This window comes from Gossypium raimondii, chromosome 2, assembly GCF_025698545.1.
Source record: "Gossypium raimondii isolate GPD5lz chromosome 2, ASM2569854v1, whole genome shotgun sequence".
Lineage (NCBI taxonomy): Eukaryota > Viridiplantae > Streptophyta > Magnoliopsida > Malvales > Malvaceae > Gossypium > Gossypium raimondii.
In genome coordinates this window covers 6,310,703-6,332,857 of record NC_068566.1, presented here as the reverse complement: position 1 = coordinate 6,332,857, position 22,155 = coordinate 6,310,703, and the positions used below count along the sequence as shown (strand labels likewise).

The following is a 22,155-nucleotide window of genomic DNA, read 5'->3' as shown; positions in this document are numbered from 1 at the left end:
AATTTGACAACGCCCATATTGATGAGTCTTTCAACTAGCTTTTTGAAGGCAATGCAATTCTCTGCTGAGTGCCCTGAAATTCCCGCATGATAATCACATTGCGCGTTCATATCGTAACATTTGGGATAATGAGGTTGTAAAGGGTTCAAGTAATGAGGAGCAACAACATACGCATCGAACAAGCTTTGATACAACTCCTTATATGACATCGGAATTGGTGTGAACTGGAGCTTCTCAGTACCTGGTTTCACTCTAGATTCTTGCTTTAAAGGGCTCTGATGGCTGGTGGTCTCCGCCTTCGGCCTGCTCACAGTGATTGGTTTTGAGTGGCCCTTGTTATATCCGTCTGCATTGTCCCTTTTATTCCCATTCTTCCTTGGGGCCTTTATAGTATCTGGGTACTCTACCCTCATCTGTTTTATTTCGGCTAGATTAGCAACAGGATTAGCTAAATCGTTCCTCAAATTGGATCCTAAGCCTGTCAGGCAACTCATTGGTGTCGATGTACCAGTCTGATAATATTGGGATCCGATAGTAAAGAGTGCTCCTTGTGGGCGCCCATCTGGCTGGACCTGAACACTTGTCGGAGTACAATCTAAGGAATCGACAAGATCCTCATTATCAACCCCAAAGTAAACCACCGAGTCTTTCACTTCTTTTGACTTTCTAGCTAGCAATCGGTTGAACTGGTTTATCATAGTTCTCCATAATTCTAGCATCTGATCTCTTATCTCCTGTTGAAATTCAGTCAATTGCTCCTGCATCTGGATCTGCATTCGCTCTAATTTTTCCAACCTTCGTTCCATTTCTCTAGTCTTTGCTTGGATATCGTAAGGGTGTTTGGTTGGCCGGTTTTCCAGGTTAGTTGAAATAAATTTACTCTTTTAGACTCTTTCAATGGATTTTAATGCATGTAATGCAATGTAATGCAAATGCATGAAATGAATGCCTAGAGAGACATTGATTTTGATTCAATTACATTTAGGAAATTTTTCTAGAAAGTAAATTCCTTTACATAAAACGGATAAATGTACGGCCTCGCCCTCATATTCCAAGAAACAACATCGATCTTTTTCTTCATGCGCATGTTTGAGGTGATCTCGCCAATAGATGCCATTGCTAGCTCCCTTTCTCGATCTTGGTCGCGATCCATCACTGCCCATCTTCACGAAGCAAGGTCACGAACTCTTCGATCGCCCTTCTTGTGTTTCTCAGAATATATTCGGGAAGTCGTATTATTTTTCACTTTATCAAGGAATTCGTATTTCATGACAAGCTTTCTAATTTAGTAATCGAACTTGAATCAATATCTCTTTCCTAAGATGCAAATGCAATGCAATGCAATCATAATCAAAACACAACAAGAGGGGTTAGTACAAAACATAAGCAAGCACAGAAAACAAAAAGTTCCTAATCAGGTAGATACTAGGGATTTGGAGTGGCTCTACCTAGGTTAAGTTCCTAAGTCCACTATATGAGGTTTGGTTCTAAAGTCAAGGTACCCGAACCAGCAGATTCCTCGATCTTCACCCATTATAGGCTCATACAGACCGAGTTCGGTTCAGGGGAATACATTTCCCTATGGCTGCACGGAGATGAAAATCTCACGAAGACATAGGTACGGATGTATCCCGGAAGTGATCCACTATCCTGCACGGAGGTGAAAACCTCACGAAGGACTAGTTTCTCACTCCCACTTAAAAGGGAAAGACCTATAGTCTTTATGCAATATGATGCCAAGGTATAAAACAGTAATTATACAAACAAATGCGAAGAAAGGATCAAAATTTTCAAATCAAAATTTCAATTTTTGATAATAAGACAAGAAACAATCAATTTTACTGCTTGACTCTCTTATTTTCCCCAGCGGAGTCGCCAAGCTGTAGAAACCTTTTCTAAAAAATGGGTATCGATTTTGAAAATGGAAATAGGAGTCGCCACCGATCTTTTATTGTGGTGTGATCGGATCACCTTGAAAATAATTTTAGGTTTGCGGATTTTGAGAAAACAGGTTCGGGAGTGGGTTACGCACGAGGAAGGGTTAGCACCATCGTGACGCCTAAAATTGGTACCGAATTGATTGTTTAATGTCTTAATGTCGAAATTTTGAAAATATTTTAAAAATGATCTTTGGAAAAGAAAATTTGATTATTTAGATTCAACGAGAAAATTTAAAACCCAATACATTAGGGCTCAATTCTCTCGAGGATTCCAAATATCGGGTATTGCCTTTACTTTAAAATCGAGACGAAAAGACGCCACATCCAGTAAGTTAGGATCCAACATTTCGTAATCTTAAGAGCTTTGTTTTAACAATTGTAAGGTTTCAATAAAACGAACTTTTGATTATCTAAATTCATCGAAAAGAATTGAAGCCCAGCAAGTTAGGGCACGATTCTCTCGAAAATCTCGGATATCGAGTTTTGTTTCATAAACTTTGAAATGAAAATGTAATGTGATTGAATAACGACATACGATGCAAAGGATAATTTGTAAACAAATCGTACATTAATCATATAAACAATAGATGAATACAAACAAGTAATACCCGTAACAACAATAATCTCAATCAAATATTATGTAAATGCTGACAACATCAACATTCAAAATAATTAGATGAATTGTCCCTTTATTTCAAAAACATACACCAAATATATAAAAGCGCAAGGAGAGAAAAAGAAAAGAAAAAAACAAAATCAGTAAATATTACATACAAGAATTCTAAATAAACAATATATGAGTTTCAGATAAATTCAAAATAGAATTAGAAAAACATACAATAACATATTTGAAATAATAATATATGATACATTTAAAATATTCATGATGGATTAAAAATAAATATGCACGACCACTTCAAAATAATAATCCATAATAAGTTTTAGTAACAAAATCATGGCAAATTTAAATAATATAAAGGGTAAATTATAAATAATAATATATTATAATTTAAAATAATGTCGATGATGAATTTAAAAAAAAATATTTAGTTTAAGCATAAAATAATGTTAGATGTAAAATTAATATATGAAAGAGAATAATGAATACTAAAGTAATATATTTATAGATATATACATCAAATAGATAAGGATTAAATCAAAACCTAATTCGAAGAACAGAATAAACAAATAAATAACAAGAATAAAACAGATTGAAAGGTCCAAAATCTAAAGCATGAATTATATGAGGGACCAAATAAGGAAAAATCCCACCCCTCAAAACACTGCGCTTTAGCAGGGACTAAATTGATTCAAAAAGCAAACTCGCGATTAAATTTAAAAGAGAAATAAAACAGCCAAGAGGGTCAAATTGAAACGTTCTTAAAAGGTGATGGATCGCACTCTAAAATACCCCAAACGACTAAAACACGCGGATCCTTCCCCAAACCGGGTCACCGCGCGGGTTACTGATTCCTAAACGGCGTCGTTTGGTGTTTCAGAACTAAAAATAAATAAATAAACTAAACCTAAAAAATAGAAACAAACTAAAACCCTAGCCCTCTTTCAATCAGAAACGCGCCGCAATCAACCTCCGCCCCTTTCGATCTCCGGCTACTACGACGCGACCTAGGACTCGATGACTTGAAGGTTCTGATACGCAGGTAAGCCTCTTTCCTCTCTGCCGCCTTGAAAGCCAGATCTCTCCTCTCTCCCATTCCGATTCAGATGGAGTAGAGGATGGCTCCAATGGCGTGCCAAGGTGAGATTCCCCTTCCCTTTCTCTTTTATTTTATGTGTATATGTACTGAGTAAAAAAGAACAAAGAAAAGTAAAAAAATTCAAAGAATCACCTTACGAAACTCTGTTTTTCTTTTCTTTTTGAATATCTCTTGTTTTTTGTATTTTTTGTATTGATGTTGTGTAAAGATGATCGTACCCTTTACAAAATCTGGAAAAATGGCTTTATAGCCGAAACAAAATCAATCCAAAAATACAACCAATATCTTTTTTTTCTTTTTTCTTTGCTGTCATTTTCTGTTTGTTTGTTTTTGCCTGTCTGCTTGTGTGCGTTTGTTGCATTGCTGCGCAGGTACAGTCATACGAGGGCTATGCGTGGAGAGGCAGGCGCGCGTGGGAGGAGCACGCTCGTACGGAGGCTTGGGCTCACGCACGAGAGGGGGCTCGTACTTGATTGCGGCGCGGCAACTACTGCAAGCTGCTAGGGTTTTCTGGTGTTGGGCCTAATCCAGTTTAGGTTTAGGTCAATGGGTTGTAACCGAGTTAGGTTCAGTTGATTTGTAATTAGGGTAGTGGAATCTGGGCTTGTTTTTGTAATTGGACTTTTGGACATTTTTTACTTTTATATTGGTTTTATTTTACTAAAGGGCAGGGCAAATTGGGCCTGTTACAATACTTATCTACTAACTCTTCTTAATGGTCTATTTGCCATATAGGGATCTCAAATTTTGAATTCCATAGTTATTTGATACTTATAGCTACTAGAACTCAACTTTTGCATTTCATGCAATTTGGTCCTTTTATCAATTAAACATGTAATCGGTAAAATTTTCTTAATGAAATTTTTATACGATATTCCTATCATACGGTAGACTATAAAATAATTTTAAAATATTTTTTCTTATGAAATCGGATTTGTGGTCCCGAAACCATTGTTTCTATTTCACTGAAAACGGGCTGTTACAATGTCCATCATGATCAAGATAAAGTTTTGATGTACTTTAAATTCTAATAGTTATTAGAATTAGATCGCTACTTCTTTTATACTTCTTATGCCTATAAATAGAGACTCTGATGAAGCATTGTAATAATCCTTTTGATTAATAAAGTACATTCTCTAATATTGCTTTCATATTTTCTTTGTTCTTTATTCTCTCCATCTTTCTTTACTTTATAACAATTTTAAAATTTTTACCTTTAACTTTTAAATTCATAATTGTAAATTAAATTAAAATTATTTTTAAATGTTTAATTATCACAACTTCTATTAAATAAATGGTATTCTAGCCAGTTCATTTACATAGATTATAGACAAACTTTTGGTTTCCTTAAGAATGTGTTTGGTTGAGGAATTTGCAGGAGAGATTTCATTTGTATCAAGGTTTTCAAAATTCTAAAATGAATTTTTTTAGGTAAATATATTAGAGAATTTCAAAATTTTGGATAATTTCAAGAGGAAATTTTAATAGCTTAAATTCCATTGTCGGTCCCACCTAAATAGATGTATTTTTTCAAAATTCCTCCTAATTTTATTTGATTTAATACACATGGCTCCACTATAAGATAAAAATTTAAACTACAAAATTTATTTTTATTCAATTATAATATATTTTATTTGAAATTTTATTTTATTAAAATTATTTATAAATTATATATTTATTTAATTATAATATATTGAATATTTTATATTATTTATTTTAATATAATTACTTTTATAATTATTATTTTTAATTTATAAAATTCCTTTAACTTAATCTTTTCTAAACCAATTATTTATCCTAGCATTTTGAATTTATGAATTCTAAAATATTAGAATTTTAAAATATCAAAATTTTGAAAAATTTCATCCAAACACACTTTAAAAATATTCTTATGCAATTTCTAAAAAATTGAACTATTTTTTATGGGACAAGTATTTGATATATTAATAGTATGCTTTTTTAACTCTACAAGTAGAATTATAAATTTATTACGTGTTTTAAATTTTATAATATTTCATTTATTTTACTATTCTCTGTATATACTTCTCATCAACCTAATCTTTGCCTAACAATTTAAAAATATTTTTCTTATTTTATATTAGGAGTAATTATAGATAAAGTAAAAGTACCTAAAACAAATATAATAGCGAGTGTTAATTGAAAAATTTTATTCTAAACGTGGGTCCAAAGATCGAGTCAACCCAAAAGCTTGATTTTTTTATTTAAAATATTTATATATTTTAAATTTAAATTTGAATAAAAAATTGGTTTAAGGGTCTAAAAACCCTCAATTTTTAAAAAAATATTTAAACCTTTATTTTTTCTCTCAATTGGATATTTGAACTTTCAAAATGTATCAAAGAACTTAAAAAAAACAATTAAACCTCTACTTTTTCTCACTCAATTTGGTAATTTGAACGGTCAAAATGTATCAAAAGACACTTTAACCGTTAACTTTAATTTCCCTAATTTTTTACAATCACGGCATGACATGTGGCAAAAAAATTATAAAATTATAAAAGTTATAAAATTTTAATAAAATATTTAAAATTTATTAGAAAATAAAAAATTATAAAAATAGTAAAAATATTAAAATCAATGACCGTTAAAGTTAACAACCCCATTTTTTGTCGCAACACAACGTGACATGTGGTTAAAATTATTATACCAAAAGAAGCATTTTATAATTTTTATATTTTTGTATGAAATTTATATTTCTTTACATTTTTATAATTTTCTTACGACTTTATATTATAAAATTTTCTATATTTCTGTATATTTTATAATATTTTTTACAATTTTATGATATTTATAACTTTTCCTAATTTTTTAATTTCAGTAAAACATGTAGGGATAGGTTTGTGTTGTCGATACAAGAGATGATGACAATTTTATTAATTGATTAGTTAAGATTTATAAATTTTTTAATATGGTAATTGAATAATTTAGATTGCAAAATGTTCATATGGTTTATTGTTTGGGATTAAAAGAATTATTTAGCCAAATGATAGCCCATTGGACTATTCTTATTTAAGAAAACCAGAATCATTTGGAAATAATTGGTAAATTCAACCTTGCAACTGATCCAATGAACTATACTCATCTTTTCAACAGTTAATAAAAGAAAGACAAAAATTGCAAACAAACAAATAGGAAAGTAGATAATAATGTTATATATTTCTGCAATGCTTCTTCTCATAATTATCACTAAAAGATACATGGAAATAGCAAAGGAATATTTGTACTTCAGATTTATGATCGCATCATTGTTTTTGAGGATGATATACGTATCACCATATTCATTACAGAGCAAGTTTCTTAGCGGGCTCTTAAAGCCCAAATTTTCAATCACTGGATTGATTGACTGATTGATGAAGTTGGATGTACATTTTAACAAGGTGGCTTACTGTCAATTTTCTCTTTTCATTTTGTGCCCACTTTGGTTGGCATGCTAGATTTTCCTACAACTAGGTAGAGACTTACTTTTAATATAATGAAATTGATGTTGGATCAATTCACAAAACATTCTATATTTATTTATTTAGGATTGTGATGGGTGAAATTAAGTCCATTATATGATTTAATGATTTTTCGACCAAATTGAATTCAACATAGCATAACAAAGAGGTCGAGAGAATGTACATACAAACATTATCCTTTCAATTTTATTCAACCATAATTACTTCATTGATATAAGATCATTGCATTAATATCTGTATACTATCATAAACAAAAATTATTCTATCTCATTAAAAAAAAGTTAAAAACAAATATAAAGATAATGTATACAAAATATATATGGTTTAGATGGGGGTGCTAGAAGAAATTGTTAAGGTGAGAGTGAGGGTGGTGAGAGTCCTCGGAATCCTGCGACGGAGAATGAGCGTGCCGCCCTTCGTAGGTGGTAATCACCATTCTCGGATCCTCCGCTAGTCGCTCCACTCGTTTCTTTACCCGGCAATTATCTTGCGTACACCGATAGTAGCTCCTGCACACGATTCCATTCAATTTTTTTTTACATGTGATTGCAAATAATGTTGTTTATGGGTATGATGAGATTGCAAATAATGTTGTTTATGGGTATGATGAGAATGTGCATAGTGAAAATAATAGTGAAACGCATGCAGCAAATTGGGTAAGAATAGGAGGGCTTGAATGTGAAATAATGAATTTAACAGTGAAAAAGAAAGGGATTTCTAGTGAGCATGTGAAAGGTTGCATGACGGTGGATATGAATGAAGTTAATCAAGCTATGATAAGTCCTTAAGTTTATTATGAGTAGGGCGTTCCCCTTTCACATAAGTCAGGATTTAGGGCCCTACTTCCACCATACTCATTATTTTGTTTAGAAATTAGATGACTTTGGTTATACTACAAAGTAAAGTAATTATCAAATAAATACTCAAATTTTGTTGTTAAAAAATAAACCCCCTTGTCATTATTTTCCAACTTTATATTTAACACCAATCTTTGATTCCATTCCTAAAAAAAAACCCTACCCTTATCCTTTATTTAAAAAAAATGTAATTTATATTTTAGCTATCTAGATTTCCCTAGCAATCCTTGATTATATGGTTTACTCTTTTCCAAAACCAAAAAGAAATATATATAATGTAGCCTACATATGCTAATTGGTAGCAAATTTAGAAGCATTGTTTCCTCTCCCTCATGTCTCATGGTTTTCTTTGTCTCTTATGGTGTGGTCTCTTCAACCCCATAATTTTAGAAAATCAAATGATACTCAAAACCCTAAAAGTGTACATATTTATATATAGGTGCATAATCATGTAGTACTCTTTTGTTATTCAGAGCTAAAATCATTGCCCTTAGAGTTTCTACTTTGTAAGCAAAGTGTCTTTTCTTACATAGTGACAAATCGAAAAGTGAAACGCTTACAGTTCATACTAAACTCCTACATTGTTTACCTTAAAATACATATATACATGCATACCAGTTACCTAGGCACTTTAGCTTATTGTTATGGCATGGAAAAGTGAACCTCTCTATTTAATCAACTAGAATTGTTGGGATATAATTTCATTATGGTAATGGTATTGCCAATTTTGTTATGTAGTGAAGATATTATTCTAGGCTATAGCTTCCCTTTTTTGTGATATGCATTATAAATTTACAAATTGTTTTATAATTTCCCCCTTTTTTTTATTGTGATTTTGTATCTTTTCGAAGATAATAATGACTTCTTTTAGGGTTCTATAAGAATTTCGGTATTGTAATTTTCATGATTAAAATCCCCTTCCCCCCATCTCATGCAGCAACAGGAGTGTACTGGAAAGCCCTAGCAGTCATGATTAACCAAATGCATAATTACATGACAGAGGGAAATAAAATAAAAAAGAGGAAACATAGCATGTGTATATGGGGTACTACTAAGGCCATAGCCAAAAACCTTGATGAAATTTAAATGTAAAAAAGTAAAAAAAAAAAAAAAGGGAGATATCTTTGTTGAGTGTGAAATGTAATGAATATGAATATACCTGGGATGCTGGGTGTTTTTTACCACTTTCTGGCCGTACTTTCTCCATTTGTAACCATCATCCAGCACATCCACATCACTCATGGTCTTGAAGCAAAACCTAGGTTCCCTTACCTTTCTTCTTCCTTTTATCCTCTTCATTTTCATTGCTGAAACTCCTAGATGATCATCTCCACTACTTTTCTTGGTTCCCAGACACTCGTTTACCTCTCCCCATGCCCTAAAACCATTTCAGAAAACAATAAATAAGGAGTATATTATTTACATGATTACACAATGATTTAAGAGGGTAATATATTCACCATAGGTTTGGAGTGGAACTGTGCAAGGAAAGGAGTTGGGGTCCTGCAAAATCAGAACCTGAGTCTTCTTCTCTATGCTTTGGATGAGAGAAGAGGGTTTCAGTTAGATTAGCAGGAGGAGGTGCAATATTGAAAGCTTTGAGGCAACCAAATGGAGGAGGATATGAAGTGAGGGTTTGAGGGAAAGTAAAGAAACCCATTTGAGGCATCTCTTTTTCCTCAAACAACTCCTGGTTTAGCATGGCTTGCTGTGACATAATCTTGATGAGAAAGGAATTAAGTTAGGTTTTGGTTTCCTTTACAGAAGTATAGGGAATTTTGGAAGATAGACTACAAGTAGAAATAGTCTTAGATTTTAACAACTCAAGGAAGGGTCTCTCTCAAACTTGAAACTTCTAGGATTGATAGACAATAAAAATTATATATACTAAGTTTTATAATTATTATGAAATGCTTTAATGTGACCCAAGCACGTTTTTCTTCTTTTTATCCTTTTAGTTTCTTATTAAAAGAAAAAAAGAGCTGTATTTATAAAAGATTTATATTAAAATTAAATAAAGTTTTAGTTGAAATAACTAAGTCAAAAAGCTTACAATTCATATGTTTAAGGTTAAAATGTTATGATTAAAATAAAAACATAATTATAATAGCATTTATTCTTTTGTAAATATAAAAATATTTTAATTTTTTCTTAGGTGTCACTAAAGGTAAATTATGAGAGTTTAGGGCAAACCGTCTGTTTAGAGGGTTTTAGTGCAAGACATGTTACTCTTTGACCTCATGCAATTACATTTACATGTCTCATTTTGTTAGTGGATTCTTCCTGTTTCAAGAATGTCAACAATACATGACAAATATTGCTTCATTCTTAGCTGTAATTGCATGGAATATCCATGCACTCCATTTTCATCAAACTTTGCTACACCTACCCTCCAATTTTTTTTAAACAAACACAAAAACTTTATAGAGAGAGAGAGAGAGTAAAATTCATTGCTAAAAAAACCAGTAATAAGTGAAAAAAATGAAATTATATATTCATTTGTATAATAATCAGTTTAATTGTCTAATTCCTTTTAGATTAGGGAAAAAATGACAAGAGGGTGGCAATGATGATGAATCGTCTGCGAATCAGAGGTGAAGATATCATGAAATAGGCCCTATTTGACTTTTGCCCAGAAAAGGTTGTCACCTTTTGCTATTTTCACTTTTTGTATATACTTCTCCTCCAAAACCAACCCCACCATTTCTCAAATTCCAAGCCCACCTCCATTATATTGTTATCATCATCTCTTCAATATTCAACATAATAATTACACTTCTTTTGCTAAATAATTAATTTTTAATTTCCCATAAATATTCTTTGTGGACCATATATACACCCACTGCTCTCATCATTTTGATTATTGTATACAATTCTATTATTCATCAATTATGTTAATTTGGTACTTTTGATGGTAATTATATTTGTGATAAAATGATGGTTAAAAATCATTAAACATGTTATAGGATTATAAGGTTGTTGTTTTTTATTATTATTATTAATTGAAATTAAAATTATACATGAGCAAAAGGAGCTTATAATGATATGTATATAATTGTATCATGCAACTTATCCTAAAAAAATTACATCATGAATCAAAAGACAACAATAATTAGATATATGATGTTTCATTTTTTTTTTATGCAAATTTGAAGAAATTCAAAATGAAGATATAATTATGGATTGCAACTTACTGCAAAATTTTGATAAATAAAAATATTGGATACATTGTTTTTATTTTATTTTATATAATTTGCAGTTGAAGCTGGCGTGGAACAAACGTAGTCATGATGTCAAAACGGTACGTTTTAAGGGAATAATTATGAAGCATAATTTGCACTTTGCAATGACCCTTTTTGGGTTCCTTTTCAAAAGAGAAAATTTAAACCTAATGTTTAGATATTAGTGTTGTTTAGTTAGTTTATGAAATTATAACCCCCCTAAAATAAAGTTTATGAAATGGGCCCTAATTTGGGGGAGATAGGGACTTGGCAATCTCAATTCCCAAACTTCTTTTCATTTTGTCTATCTTTATAACTTACACCTCATCATTCTTTTATTTCCTTATTATTTTCACCTTAGCAGGGGTTCAAATTTCGATTAAAATTGAATTAACCGATTGAACCGAACTAATTTGGTTAATCTATCGATTCACCGATCTAATTCAGTCGGAGGTCGGCTAATAGTTTTTTAAAAGTTTGATTATTGGTTCATTTAACCAGTATTATTTATTACCAATTCGGTTAATTCGGTTAAATGAACATTACCCATTTATTTTTTTGTTTTAACAAAAAAATATAAAAATTTTAGCTAATTGAGTTATCCTATCGAATTAACCGAAATAGTTTGGTTTGATTAATTTGTTTTGAAAAAAATTGAGTTCGATTAATGGTTAAAGATTTAAAAAGTTTGATTAATCTAGTTAATACTAATTCGATTCAGTTAATAACAAGAGCTCTACTTATCCCAATTTTATCTTTCGTTTGGATTTAAAGTTATGCATCGAATATAGATATTATTAAGATTAAAATTGGTTGAGATATTAAAATAGAAAGAGAATTGAAGGTTGAAGATATGGATAGGATGGGCGGGATTCCGGGTTATGATTCACTAAAATTCCATGGAATGATTACACCACGCTCTCTAACATTTACTCTTCTCCCTCAGCTAACTTTCAAATCATACAAACAGCACCCATTTTAATTTAAACACTATATCAACCTACATTCCTTCATATTTCTTATATAAATATAAGCTTTACTTCCCAAACCCTTAAATCGAAAATAAAATGTGTCTAAATACATTCAAATTAATTTACCTTCTACATTTTATAATATCAAATGAATTAAGATTCAATCGATTAAATACAACATAATTTATTTTAAATATAATCCTAATATAAAAAAGTATTTTCTAATAAAAAGATTGAATTTGAATATAATACTACAATTAATTCAATATTTAAGTGATATATATATCGAATAAATTATTTTTACATCAAACATTGCTTTGATAATTTAATTTCCATCGCAAGTAAATAAAAAGAAAAAGGAGCTACTAAACGACAAACTTAAAAGGAATTAAGCAAGATAATATGCAATAATATCTTACACTAACAAATATTGCATAAAAATGGCCAAACAATTTAAGATTTTTATCACTTACCTATCCAACATGCATAAATTTTGCTCACAAAACATTACTTCAATTTGTGTTATTAGTTTTTTTTTTAGTTTGAGGATTTAATTCATATATTTTATTTTGGTTAATTTTAATTATTGTATTTTTTAATTAGTAAATTTTAGTCCTCAAACTTTTTGAGAATTAAGATTTTAGGTTTGATTCAAAATGGTAGTGGTTAAACTCGTTTGATTAAATTCTATCAATCTTGAATAATGTGTAAAGTCGTAGATTTAGTCCATGCTCTCGTAGCGAATCATTCTGAGTCATTGTACATTTCAAATTTTGAAATTTTAATATTGACACAAGTAACAATAGTTAAATCTACTAACTAGCTTTTTTGTGAATAATATGTAAAAGTAGAAAGCTAACATGGTATTACATAAAAGGTGCCCGTGGGCCGAGTTAAGTCCAACCAAATTTTTAAGCCCATTTGCTATGCCGGAGTCACCCGGCCCATGAGTACCTCTATTGCGTACTACATAAACTAATAATAGAATTTAACTAAACATTTCATGCCTTTGCCATATACCCATGACTAAGGTGCCATCGACATGACCTCTCTCTTTCTGCGGGTCTGGGGAGTGGGTGTTTTTCTTTTTAATTATTAAAAAGTTTAAATTTAAGAAAAGAAAAGAGAAAAAAATGTTGGGTAAGTGGTAGTAGTGGAAATTGAACATTAGTACACAGTAACCATAATGATGAGCATTGAACATGTAGCATACTGTCAACTTCCTGAATTTCACGTGACCCGGGTTTAAGCATTAGGAACAATTTCTGCTGCAACTTTTTTAATATTTTTCATATGAAAGATTGAAAGAGTGATAAAATGTAACAAATATCAAAGGTTATGATGATTAACACAAGCCAACAATCTCATTCTATACACCTCTTTTTATATCTATTAGCTTCCTTAAAATTCACCAAGAGAGTATTCGAAATAAGAGTGTTCAAAACACTTAGCTGAGCAAAGTTATGAGCCGTTCCATTTCCATTTGCTAAAATCAGAAAACAATCATTAGCCACTAGACCCAATTCAGATTCTACGATGACAGCAGCGACCCTCCTCTCCTTTAGCCATGAAAGAGCTTCACGAACTGCTAATGCCACACCCATCCCAAACACGAAATAGGCTGCCTACAGAACCATATTTTTACAAACTACATGCACTAGCCTTCTTATATCAATGGATAGTTAATACCAATAAAAATCATTTATCACTTAATAGTTAACACTCACATTTGCTTCTTTGGCACTGAAGATGTTAATTCTTAGGGATAATATAATTTTTAGCCATTTAACTTAATAATTAAGTCTATTTTTGTATTTATATATACATATATTTTATTCATTTTTATACTTGAACTTATCAATTAAATTCAAGGCTAGATTGATTAGTTGGGCCAATTGAACTAAAAACCGACTGATATACTAGTTCGAGCAAAGTGGTTGGACCAATTTAATAAATTGTTTATAAATTTTTAATTAATTAATTGATTATTATTTATCTAGCAATTATACCACGCCATTATTTGAAAAATTTTATATTTTTTAATTTTCAAATGATGTTTAGGAACCAAAATGAATCGACTCAAGTTTAAGTATCAAAATAGATAAAAGAAACACACTAAAATAAATTTAATTGTCAAGTGCAAAAATTATATTATGCTGAAATCTATAGGTTTAATTCTTTGTTTTTTTTTCTCTCAGAAACATTTTATTAAATAAACAAAATAATTAAAGTTCAAAATCTAAATATTTCAAAGAAAAGTAGGAGATATATTTATTCAAACAAGACAAAAATCCAATAAAAAACAAACATAGGATTAGGAATTTATTGTACCATATTAGCTTATAAAATTAAAGGATTAAAAAATGAGAGGAAAACGTGATAGAAAAGTGTGTAATTTAGGAGAGGAGTGGAGAACTGCATGCCCCTAAACCCTAAAAACAGTCGAAATTGGAGGAAAAGGATCCCACATCGCCACAATACATAAAATCGCATCCCAACCCACTTCCATAAATTAAAGAGCTAATGGAGGTATGCAAGTCACGGAGCCGTGCGGTGAGCACAAAGCGAACTATTCTTTCGCCTTTTACTAAAGAATACCGTGTGCTCGCCGCTCTTGGCGGCATACGCCTATTTTTGGAGGGTGGTTCTATGTGGAACGGCCCTATCAATCATTAGTGAAAGACTTTAAAAGCTAGTTTTAGGTATCAAGAAGAAAAAATCAAAATATCACATTTTAACTTCGATACTCCCCTATTCCCTGTAGGAATTTATGAACATTAGGCCATCCTTAAACTGAGCTCCAGCTCTGGTCTTTTGCATCAAGCATTGAATGTAAACTTGAACCTTCTGGAATTCCTAATGGAGGATCTTGGCATGCACAGTTATCAACCGTATATAATTCCCATTCCTTAATTCCACATTTCTCCAAAGCTGAAGATAATCTGTTGCTCTGTGTCTGTTTAGGGTATGTCCCATCCGGACTAACCAGCACCGCTCCAGTGTACGATTGTCCGGCCACTCGTGCTGCCCCATGGTAATGGAACAGACCCCAACTAAAATCTTCTGATACATCTACGATTGTCCAATACTCCTTCGAAACAACCCCGTTATCCAAGACACTGAAGTAAAATGTCCCTGGAACGTTTGCTCTCTTGACTCGATATTTACGACGCCTCCAAACCAATTCTCCTTCTAAAGTTTTAACCTGAAAAACTGGCTCGTACCAAAACGATCCCTTCGCCTTTCCCCTGTAAAATAGCTGGTACTGACATGGGAACTGATCATAGGCTGGGTTCTGCCCTGCTACGACTCGCCAACTCCAATCCAAACTCCCCAACCAACCAACAAATAAATCTTCGGCGGTTTCATGGCACAAGTCCTTCCCTCGAAACTTAAGCATAGGCTGCACGTACGGCTTTTCGGGGATCTTCGCATCTAAATCAAGACAATTGTTTTTCTGAAGAACACACAGAGAAAATGCTTCTAGTTTCGGACTTTCAAATGAAGCAATACACCGATAATTACACACCTGATCTACAGGGCTGCATTTGTTCAAGCATTGAAGTGCTTTCCTACAATTCGGATCCATAAGACAATCCAATATCTGAGGTCCACAATTCTTCACCATACAGTTCAGGGTTGAAAAGCCCTTTGATCTCAAGTTCTTCAAGGTCGGGACTGGCTGAATATAAGCATTGATAATAACCAACAAACAGAACCTTATATCGTCAGAATTACACCGGTCCCATGCCTCCGATACGGTTTGCACAACTTCCTTTGTTTCATCTGTTTTCTTCAGTTGAGAAATTCCCACCACTTTGTCAAAGATACTTCCTTTCATTTCACTGTGGACATAAGAGCCTCCTAATTTGTTAACCAAACCCGGATCGGATTCAAAGCAGATTACGTTAGGGATGTTTCCGCTATTTGTCCCAATCCATTTCACCGAGTCTTGATTAGTAACAGCTACAACTAGCAAAATATCTGCACAAGCCAATTCCTTTTGCAGGTCCATGGCTGTTTGATCATTAGATTGATGGAAATTGTCAGTGACAACAACCATTTCATATCCTTCATCCACCCATTTCAATCTTTTTGCCTGATCAGTAGCATAAACAATCAAGAAACCATATATAATTCCCAAAATAGCACCATCAAAATTCCACACTTGCTCAATAAAAAAGTCCATTAATGTAAATGCAACACTACAAAATAAACTGATAGCTTTTTAGGTTCAATTGCAAGTTTTGCTACACTAAATTAATTTAATATCAATGTTAGTAAAATTGTAAAATCATATACTCTCTTTTCTTAATTTTTGTCAAAATTTTAAATCTATATGAAAAAAAATTCCCAAATATCTTTCGAAATCTTAAACTAAAAGTAAAATGAGAACGAAAAACAAAATGAATTTTAAGAAAATATCAAGTAAAAAATAGTAACACTTACGGTGTGCATCATAACCTCCTCCCAGGGGGTGCATTTTAATGGGCTGACGCTTCCTTGGCCGACCACTGCCACAATCCTTACCGGCGGGTCTTTTTGCTCCGTCACCGCATTTTTTTCCTTCTCCGTCTTTAGAACCACAGTAACAGTTGGTCTAGAGCTGGAAGTCGGATGCAGTGGAAAACGAGAGGCTCTGAATCGATGGTTTGGCGGAGGTAAAGCGGTGCGGATGGAGGTGAAGCAGCGTTTGAGCGGAGCACCGGTTTTGGATTTGGATAGAGGTGGAGGCGGAGGTTCCAGAACCAAGCTCATGACTTTACGGGTTTGAAAGGTAAGAGTGGGAGGGAGAGTTACTTGCAACGCTAAACTAAGTAGGATTGAAAATGGTGGTTGGTTGGTAGAGGAGTGTAGAACCCGCCCGCCTTTTCCAACTTGCTAGAACCGGCGTTTCAATACGTGGCGTGTTTCTGTTGAAGGATATGTCAACATACGCTCCGGTACTCAACAATTTAATCCTGAGTTATTAAAAAAAATTAATGAAAATGATAATATTTTTAATCAATTTAGCATAATAATAAATTTAGCTCTCATAATTTACATATTCTACCAATTTAATCATAATTTAATAAATTTAACTCACAATGTTTTTGCAAATATGTAAATGTTTGAGATTAAATTTGTTGAATTTTTTAAAACTAAGCCCAAATTAAAATATATATACAAACATTGAGGGATAAATTTGTTATTATATCACAATTAACGAAAGAGGGACTAATTTACAGTTTCAAAATTGAAAGAGAGTAGAGTGCACTATACTTAGATTGTAAATTTAGTATTTATGTCCTAATTTCATCAAAGTTGGAAATTTAAGTGAACTAGAAAGTTGTGTACTTAAGTGAGCAGTGATGTGGTATTGATTTAAAATTTAGGGTTGGACCTTTCACACATTCAATCTCACCAATTCTGAATCAGATTGGATTGTGTGTATCTCAGCATCAAGCATCATCGCAAACGTCAATTCTCAATTCCAATTGTGTATTAATAAAAGAAAATCATAGCAGCCTCTTAAATATTCTAATCCCATAACTTGTCCATTGGTAAGGTTCATAATAATAAATTTTTTATTTATCTCGAGTAAAATTATTATAATTTTATATGGTTAATATTTTAAGAATGAAGAAATAATAGAGGATACACGCGATTATCACACAAACTTGTGAATCGTCGTATCCTCGTACTTTTCACAAATGCCAGGGGATGAATGAAATGCATAATCCAACCTTCAAAACCTTTCGTATATATGTACAGACTATTTTAACTTAAAAAGCATTTTCAATTGAGCGGGGCGTCACCGCAAACGTCACATTTTCAACTCCAATTATTACTTCTTCTTTTTCGGTGTGTATAAGAACCCATTTCAGCCTCTGCAATTATCCTCATCCCATTAACTGTCAAGTTATAACTAGAATACCGACTCATCATCTGCCCTTCAATGGCGGACCAACAACAACCACCCCCCCAAGTCCTCTTAGTAACATTCGCTTCTCAAGGCCACATTAACCCTTCCCTTCAATTTGCCAATAACCTCATCAACAATGGCGTCCACGTCACGTTGATGTCGGCTTCTTCCATGATTCACCGATTCAACAAAGCTTCACCTGTCCATGGCTTGTCCTACGCCTATTACTCCGACGGCTATGACCATGCCTTTCAACTTTCCGGTGACACGAATCATTACCTTTCCGAGACAAAGCGTCACGGTACTCAATCCTTGAGAGAGTTTCTTGCTGATCAAGGCACTAGGTTCACTTCCATTGTTTACTGTACTCTTCTCCCTTGGGTGGCAACGGTGGCTCGTGAGTTTCACATCCCAGCCACCCTCCTCTGGTTCCAACCTGCTTCTCTTTTGAACATCTGTTACCATTACTTCAAGGGATACCATGAGATCATTACCAAAAACATCGATGACCCCATGTTTACAGTTCAAATGCCGGGGCTGCCACCGCTTTCTCGCCATGATTTACCTTCCTTTTTCATCCCGTCCAATCCACAAGCTATGCCACTCTTAACCATGAAAGAACATGTAGAAGTTCTTGACCAAGAGACCAACCCCAGAGTTTTAGTTAACACGTTCGATCTATTAGAAACTGAAGCCATAAAAGCGGCTGACAAGTGGTACAGTATGGTCGGAATCGGACCACTAATGCCAAACCTTGCTGAAACATCCATGGGAGGTGATCTTTTCAAGGTCACAAAAGAGCATAGAGAAATGGAATGGCTCAACACAAAGCCTCAAACATCAGTCATTTATGTCGCATTTGGGAGCCTTTCCACATTGGCTAAACCACAAATGGAGCTACTCGCGAAGGGGTTGCTTGAAACTGGGCGTCCATTTTTGTGGGTGATAAGGGAAAGTACTGATGAACAAGAAAAGGATCCATTGAGTAGGTTAAATGAACTGAAAAAGCTAGGGATGATAGTGCCATGGTGCCCACAAGTGCAAGTTCTTTCCCACCCATCGATCGGATGCTTTTTAACACACAGTGGGTGGAACTCGACGTTCGAAAGCTTGGTTTCAGGGGTACCCATGGTGACATTTCCTCAATGGGTAGACCAAGGAACCAATTCCAAGCTCGTCCAAGATGTATGGAAAACAGGTGTACGTCTAAGAGAGAATGAAGATGGAATGGTTGAAGCTGGTGAGATAAAAAGATGCTTGGAAATGGTGATGGGAGGTGAAGAAATTAAAAAGAATGCCAAGAAATGGAAGGATTTGGCTAAAGAAGCTGTGGAGGAAGGAGGGACTTCATATAACAACATTAAAGCTTTCGTGGAAGAGCTTACAAATAAATAAATAATTCCAGTTATTTTATATAAAATAAATAATTATAAAATTTTAATTTATTTCCAGACATGATCTAATATTGTTAAAAAATGAAATATCATTTTATAAATTTTGTTGGTGTATTAAATACATATTTTTATTTAGTAATATTGTTTTATATTTGGAATATAGTTTAAAATGATAGGAGAAAGGTTTTTAATTAATTTTAAGTATATTATTAAAATTTTATATTAATATTGAAATCTTTCACCTTTTCTTAAAGCATTGCCACTTCAAAAGACATCAAACTTTAATCATTGCAAAAAGCTATATATTTAAACAAACCTAATTGGATTTCTTAAACTCCTAACACCATCTTTACTTTGTTGGGATTATTTAAAACAACAATATCTACAATTTACTTCAAACATATCCAAATAATATTGTTTATACTAATCCTATGAGATGAAAATTAATGTAATATAATATTTTTAAATTTTAATTAATTTTTATCTAATCACATCATCTGTACCAAGTTCAAAAAAAAAAACTAATTCTAACTAGAATATTTGCGCAACCCTAATTTGTATCGAATTTAGATCTAGTATTTTGTCCAAACTTGAATTATATTAATTTACTATCATTTGTGCTGGGACCGGCTTACCCAACTTATAAAATCAAAATAATGGTAAGAACAACTACTCAAACCAGCAAACCAACAATTTATGGTCCGATTGGCTTTCTTTTGGATTGATAGTGTATTTATTTTTAGTGAGGTTAAAAATAGTAGTAGCGGTGAAATTGATTATTATAGTGATGAGATTGGATATTATAGCGATGAGATTAAAAAAAATAGTATATGGGTTTGGATTCTGTAATGAATAGGTGAGAATATAAAAGAACTATTAAACATATTAAATTAGAAATAATTTATAATAAAAATACCACTAATAACATTTTATTAAATTTTGTATATAATAAAAATAAATTATTTAGCATTTACAAAATTAATAAATAATTAAATGTTATTACAATCATATTTATATCTAATAATAATTTTATCAATAAATAATTAAAAGATTTTGAAATCCAAATATTTATTATTTTATTTAATATTCCAAAACTAATCATATAGTTGTTGAATTTATTTTTACTTTATATTTTATTTGTATAGTTCTATATTCTATGTTATATTTATATTTATCTATTTGTATTTTCTTACTTTTATATTATAAATTCTATTTGATAATTTTATTTTTAGCCATTATCTAGCTAGCTTATTTTATTTATTAATAAAAGGATAGAAAAGAGTCTGGTTGTATTTAGCTTTCTTTACTCAAAATGGGTAAATGAGTTTTTGTACATAAGATCAAAGAGTGAATTGGTCATTCTGTTAAAAATTCCATCTATTTTATTATTAAAAATAGTCCGTGTATGTCATGAGATACATATAGCACGCTACATATCATTGTTTAGTTAATCTATTAGCTATGTCACTTTTAACTCTAGAATTGAATGAAATTTTAACAGAAAAGATTAATTTGCTCTTTGATATAATGTACAAAGATTATCTTGTCATTTTTAAGTAAAAAGAAAAAAGAAAAATGCAATCTAACAATTAATATACGGGTCTCTATGATATTTTACAAAAAATAACAAAATAATAAAAAAAAGAGCAAAGTAAAGACTAGGGATGACAACCGACATGGAAAATATGGGGTTCCTTTTTGTCCTTCTTTACATCATGCTCAAGGCTTTAGGATGATAGGAATGATATAATGGGTTGGGTTTAAATTAAGTTTTAAAATATACCGTCCACAACTTTGTTTGAATAAAGAATGGGCTCCCATGTTTAGATGGATAATTTAACCTTTAAATACATTTATTAGAAAACCAAATCAATATGAAGAATCGAACTGAAAGTATGGTAGCCACCTAACAAAATTCTTTTATGGGATCGAAATTAAATTATAATTGTAATACCCAATTTTAGCCTGGGCCCAAAATCATAGATAAATAAACACCAAATTAAAACAAAATAAAATAAACCAAATAAATGTCCAGCTTATTACAATAGTAGGCCCGATTAATTTGCCCAAACCCAAAACACATTAGACCACCTAGCCCAACTAACTAAACCCCAACCCGTTTTAACCCAAATCACTAGCCCAAAATCAGAACTGAATACCCCTAGCCCAAAACCGAAACAAATAGAAACCCTAGGGTTTCAGAAATGGCACGAGCGCCGCAACAGTGACCTCCAGCACCGCTCTCCCTAGCCACGCACACCTCCGTACCGCCACGTCAGCCCCCGTACGAACGTATCTGCACGCAAACAAACAAAGGCAGCAGAGAACAAACCAATTGGATATTTTTTTATTTTATTTTAATTTTATTCGATTTCTTTTCGGGTTCTTTGAAAAAATGAGAATATAAGAACCGAAAGAATTTTTGTATTTCTCCTTACGCGCATGCTGAATACAAAAAGTTTGAAATACAGAAAGGTGATTCATTTTTTTGGTCTTCTTTTATTTTTCCTTTTTTCCTTTTCAGCGCTTATTTGATTCGTGATTTATAAGGGAAATAATAGAAAGAAATTAAAAGAGGGGAGAAAATACCTCGTCGTCGAATCCCCTGTTCTCTCTGTCGCCGTCGGAGCTTGAGCAGGGGTTCAGAGATCCGTTTGAAGGATCGATGAG

The 22,155-nt window shown here is 32.3% G+C and overlaps 3 protein-coding genes and 1 non-coding gene across 4 annotated transcripts; 2 read left to right on the top strand and 2 right to left on the bottom strand.

Annotated features, from left to right (window-relative positions):
• Window positions 1-7,297: 7,297 nt before the first annotated feature.
• LOC105787881 (probable WRKY transcription factor 13) lies at window positions 7,298-9,845 on the bottom strand. Its single transcript, XM_012614475.2, has 3 exons — window positions 9,455-9,845; window positions 9,154-9,372; window positions 7,298-7,646 (listed from the first exon to the last, which is right to left on the bottom strand). Exons 1-3 carry the CDS (start codon window positions 9,709-9,711, stop codon window positions 7,475-7,477), a joined length of 648 nt encoding a protein of 215 aa, XP_012469929.1. The 5' UTR covers window positions 9,712-9,845; the 3' UTR covers window positions 7,298-7,474.
• Window positions 9,846-14,432: 4,587 nt separating this feature from the next.
• On the bottom strand, window positions 14,433-17,101 carry LOC105787880 (violaxanthin de-epoxidase, chloroplastic). The gene is made up of 2 exons (XM_052625348.1): window positions 16,636-17,101; window positions 14,433-16,285 (listed from the first exon to the last, which is right to left on the bottom strand). Exons 1-2 carry the CDS (start codon window positions 16,942-16,944, stop codon window positions 14,975-14,977), a joined length of 1,620 nt encoding a protein of 539 aa, XP_052481308.1. The 5' UTR covers window positions 16,945-17,101; the 3' UTR covers window positions 14,433-14,974.
• Window positions 14,731-14,847, top strand: LOC128039418 (U5 spliceosomal RNA). Its single transcript, XR_008193921.1, has one exon. It is a non-coding gene; the product is annotated as a U5 spliceosomal RNA (small nuclear RNA).
• Window positions 17,102-18,068: 967 nt separating the features above from the next.
• On the top strand, window positions 18,069-19,643 carry LOC105787879 (crocetin glucosyltransferase, chloroplastic). Its single transcript, XM_012614472.2, has one exon. It carries the CDS (start codon window positions 18,125-18,127, stop codon window positions 19,484-19,486), a length of 1,362 nt encoding a protein of 453 aa, XP_012469926.1. The 5' UTR covers window positions 18,069-18,124; the 3' UTR covers window positions 19,487-19,643.
• Window positions 19,644-22,155: the final 2,512 nt, after the last annotated feature.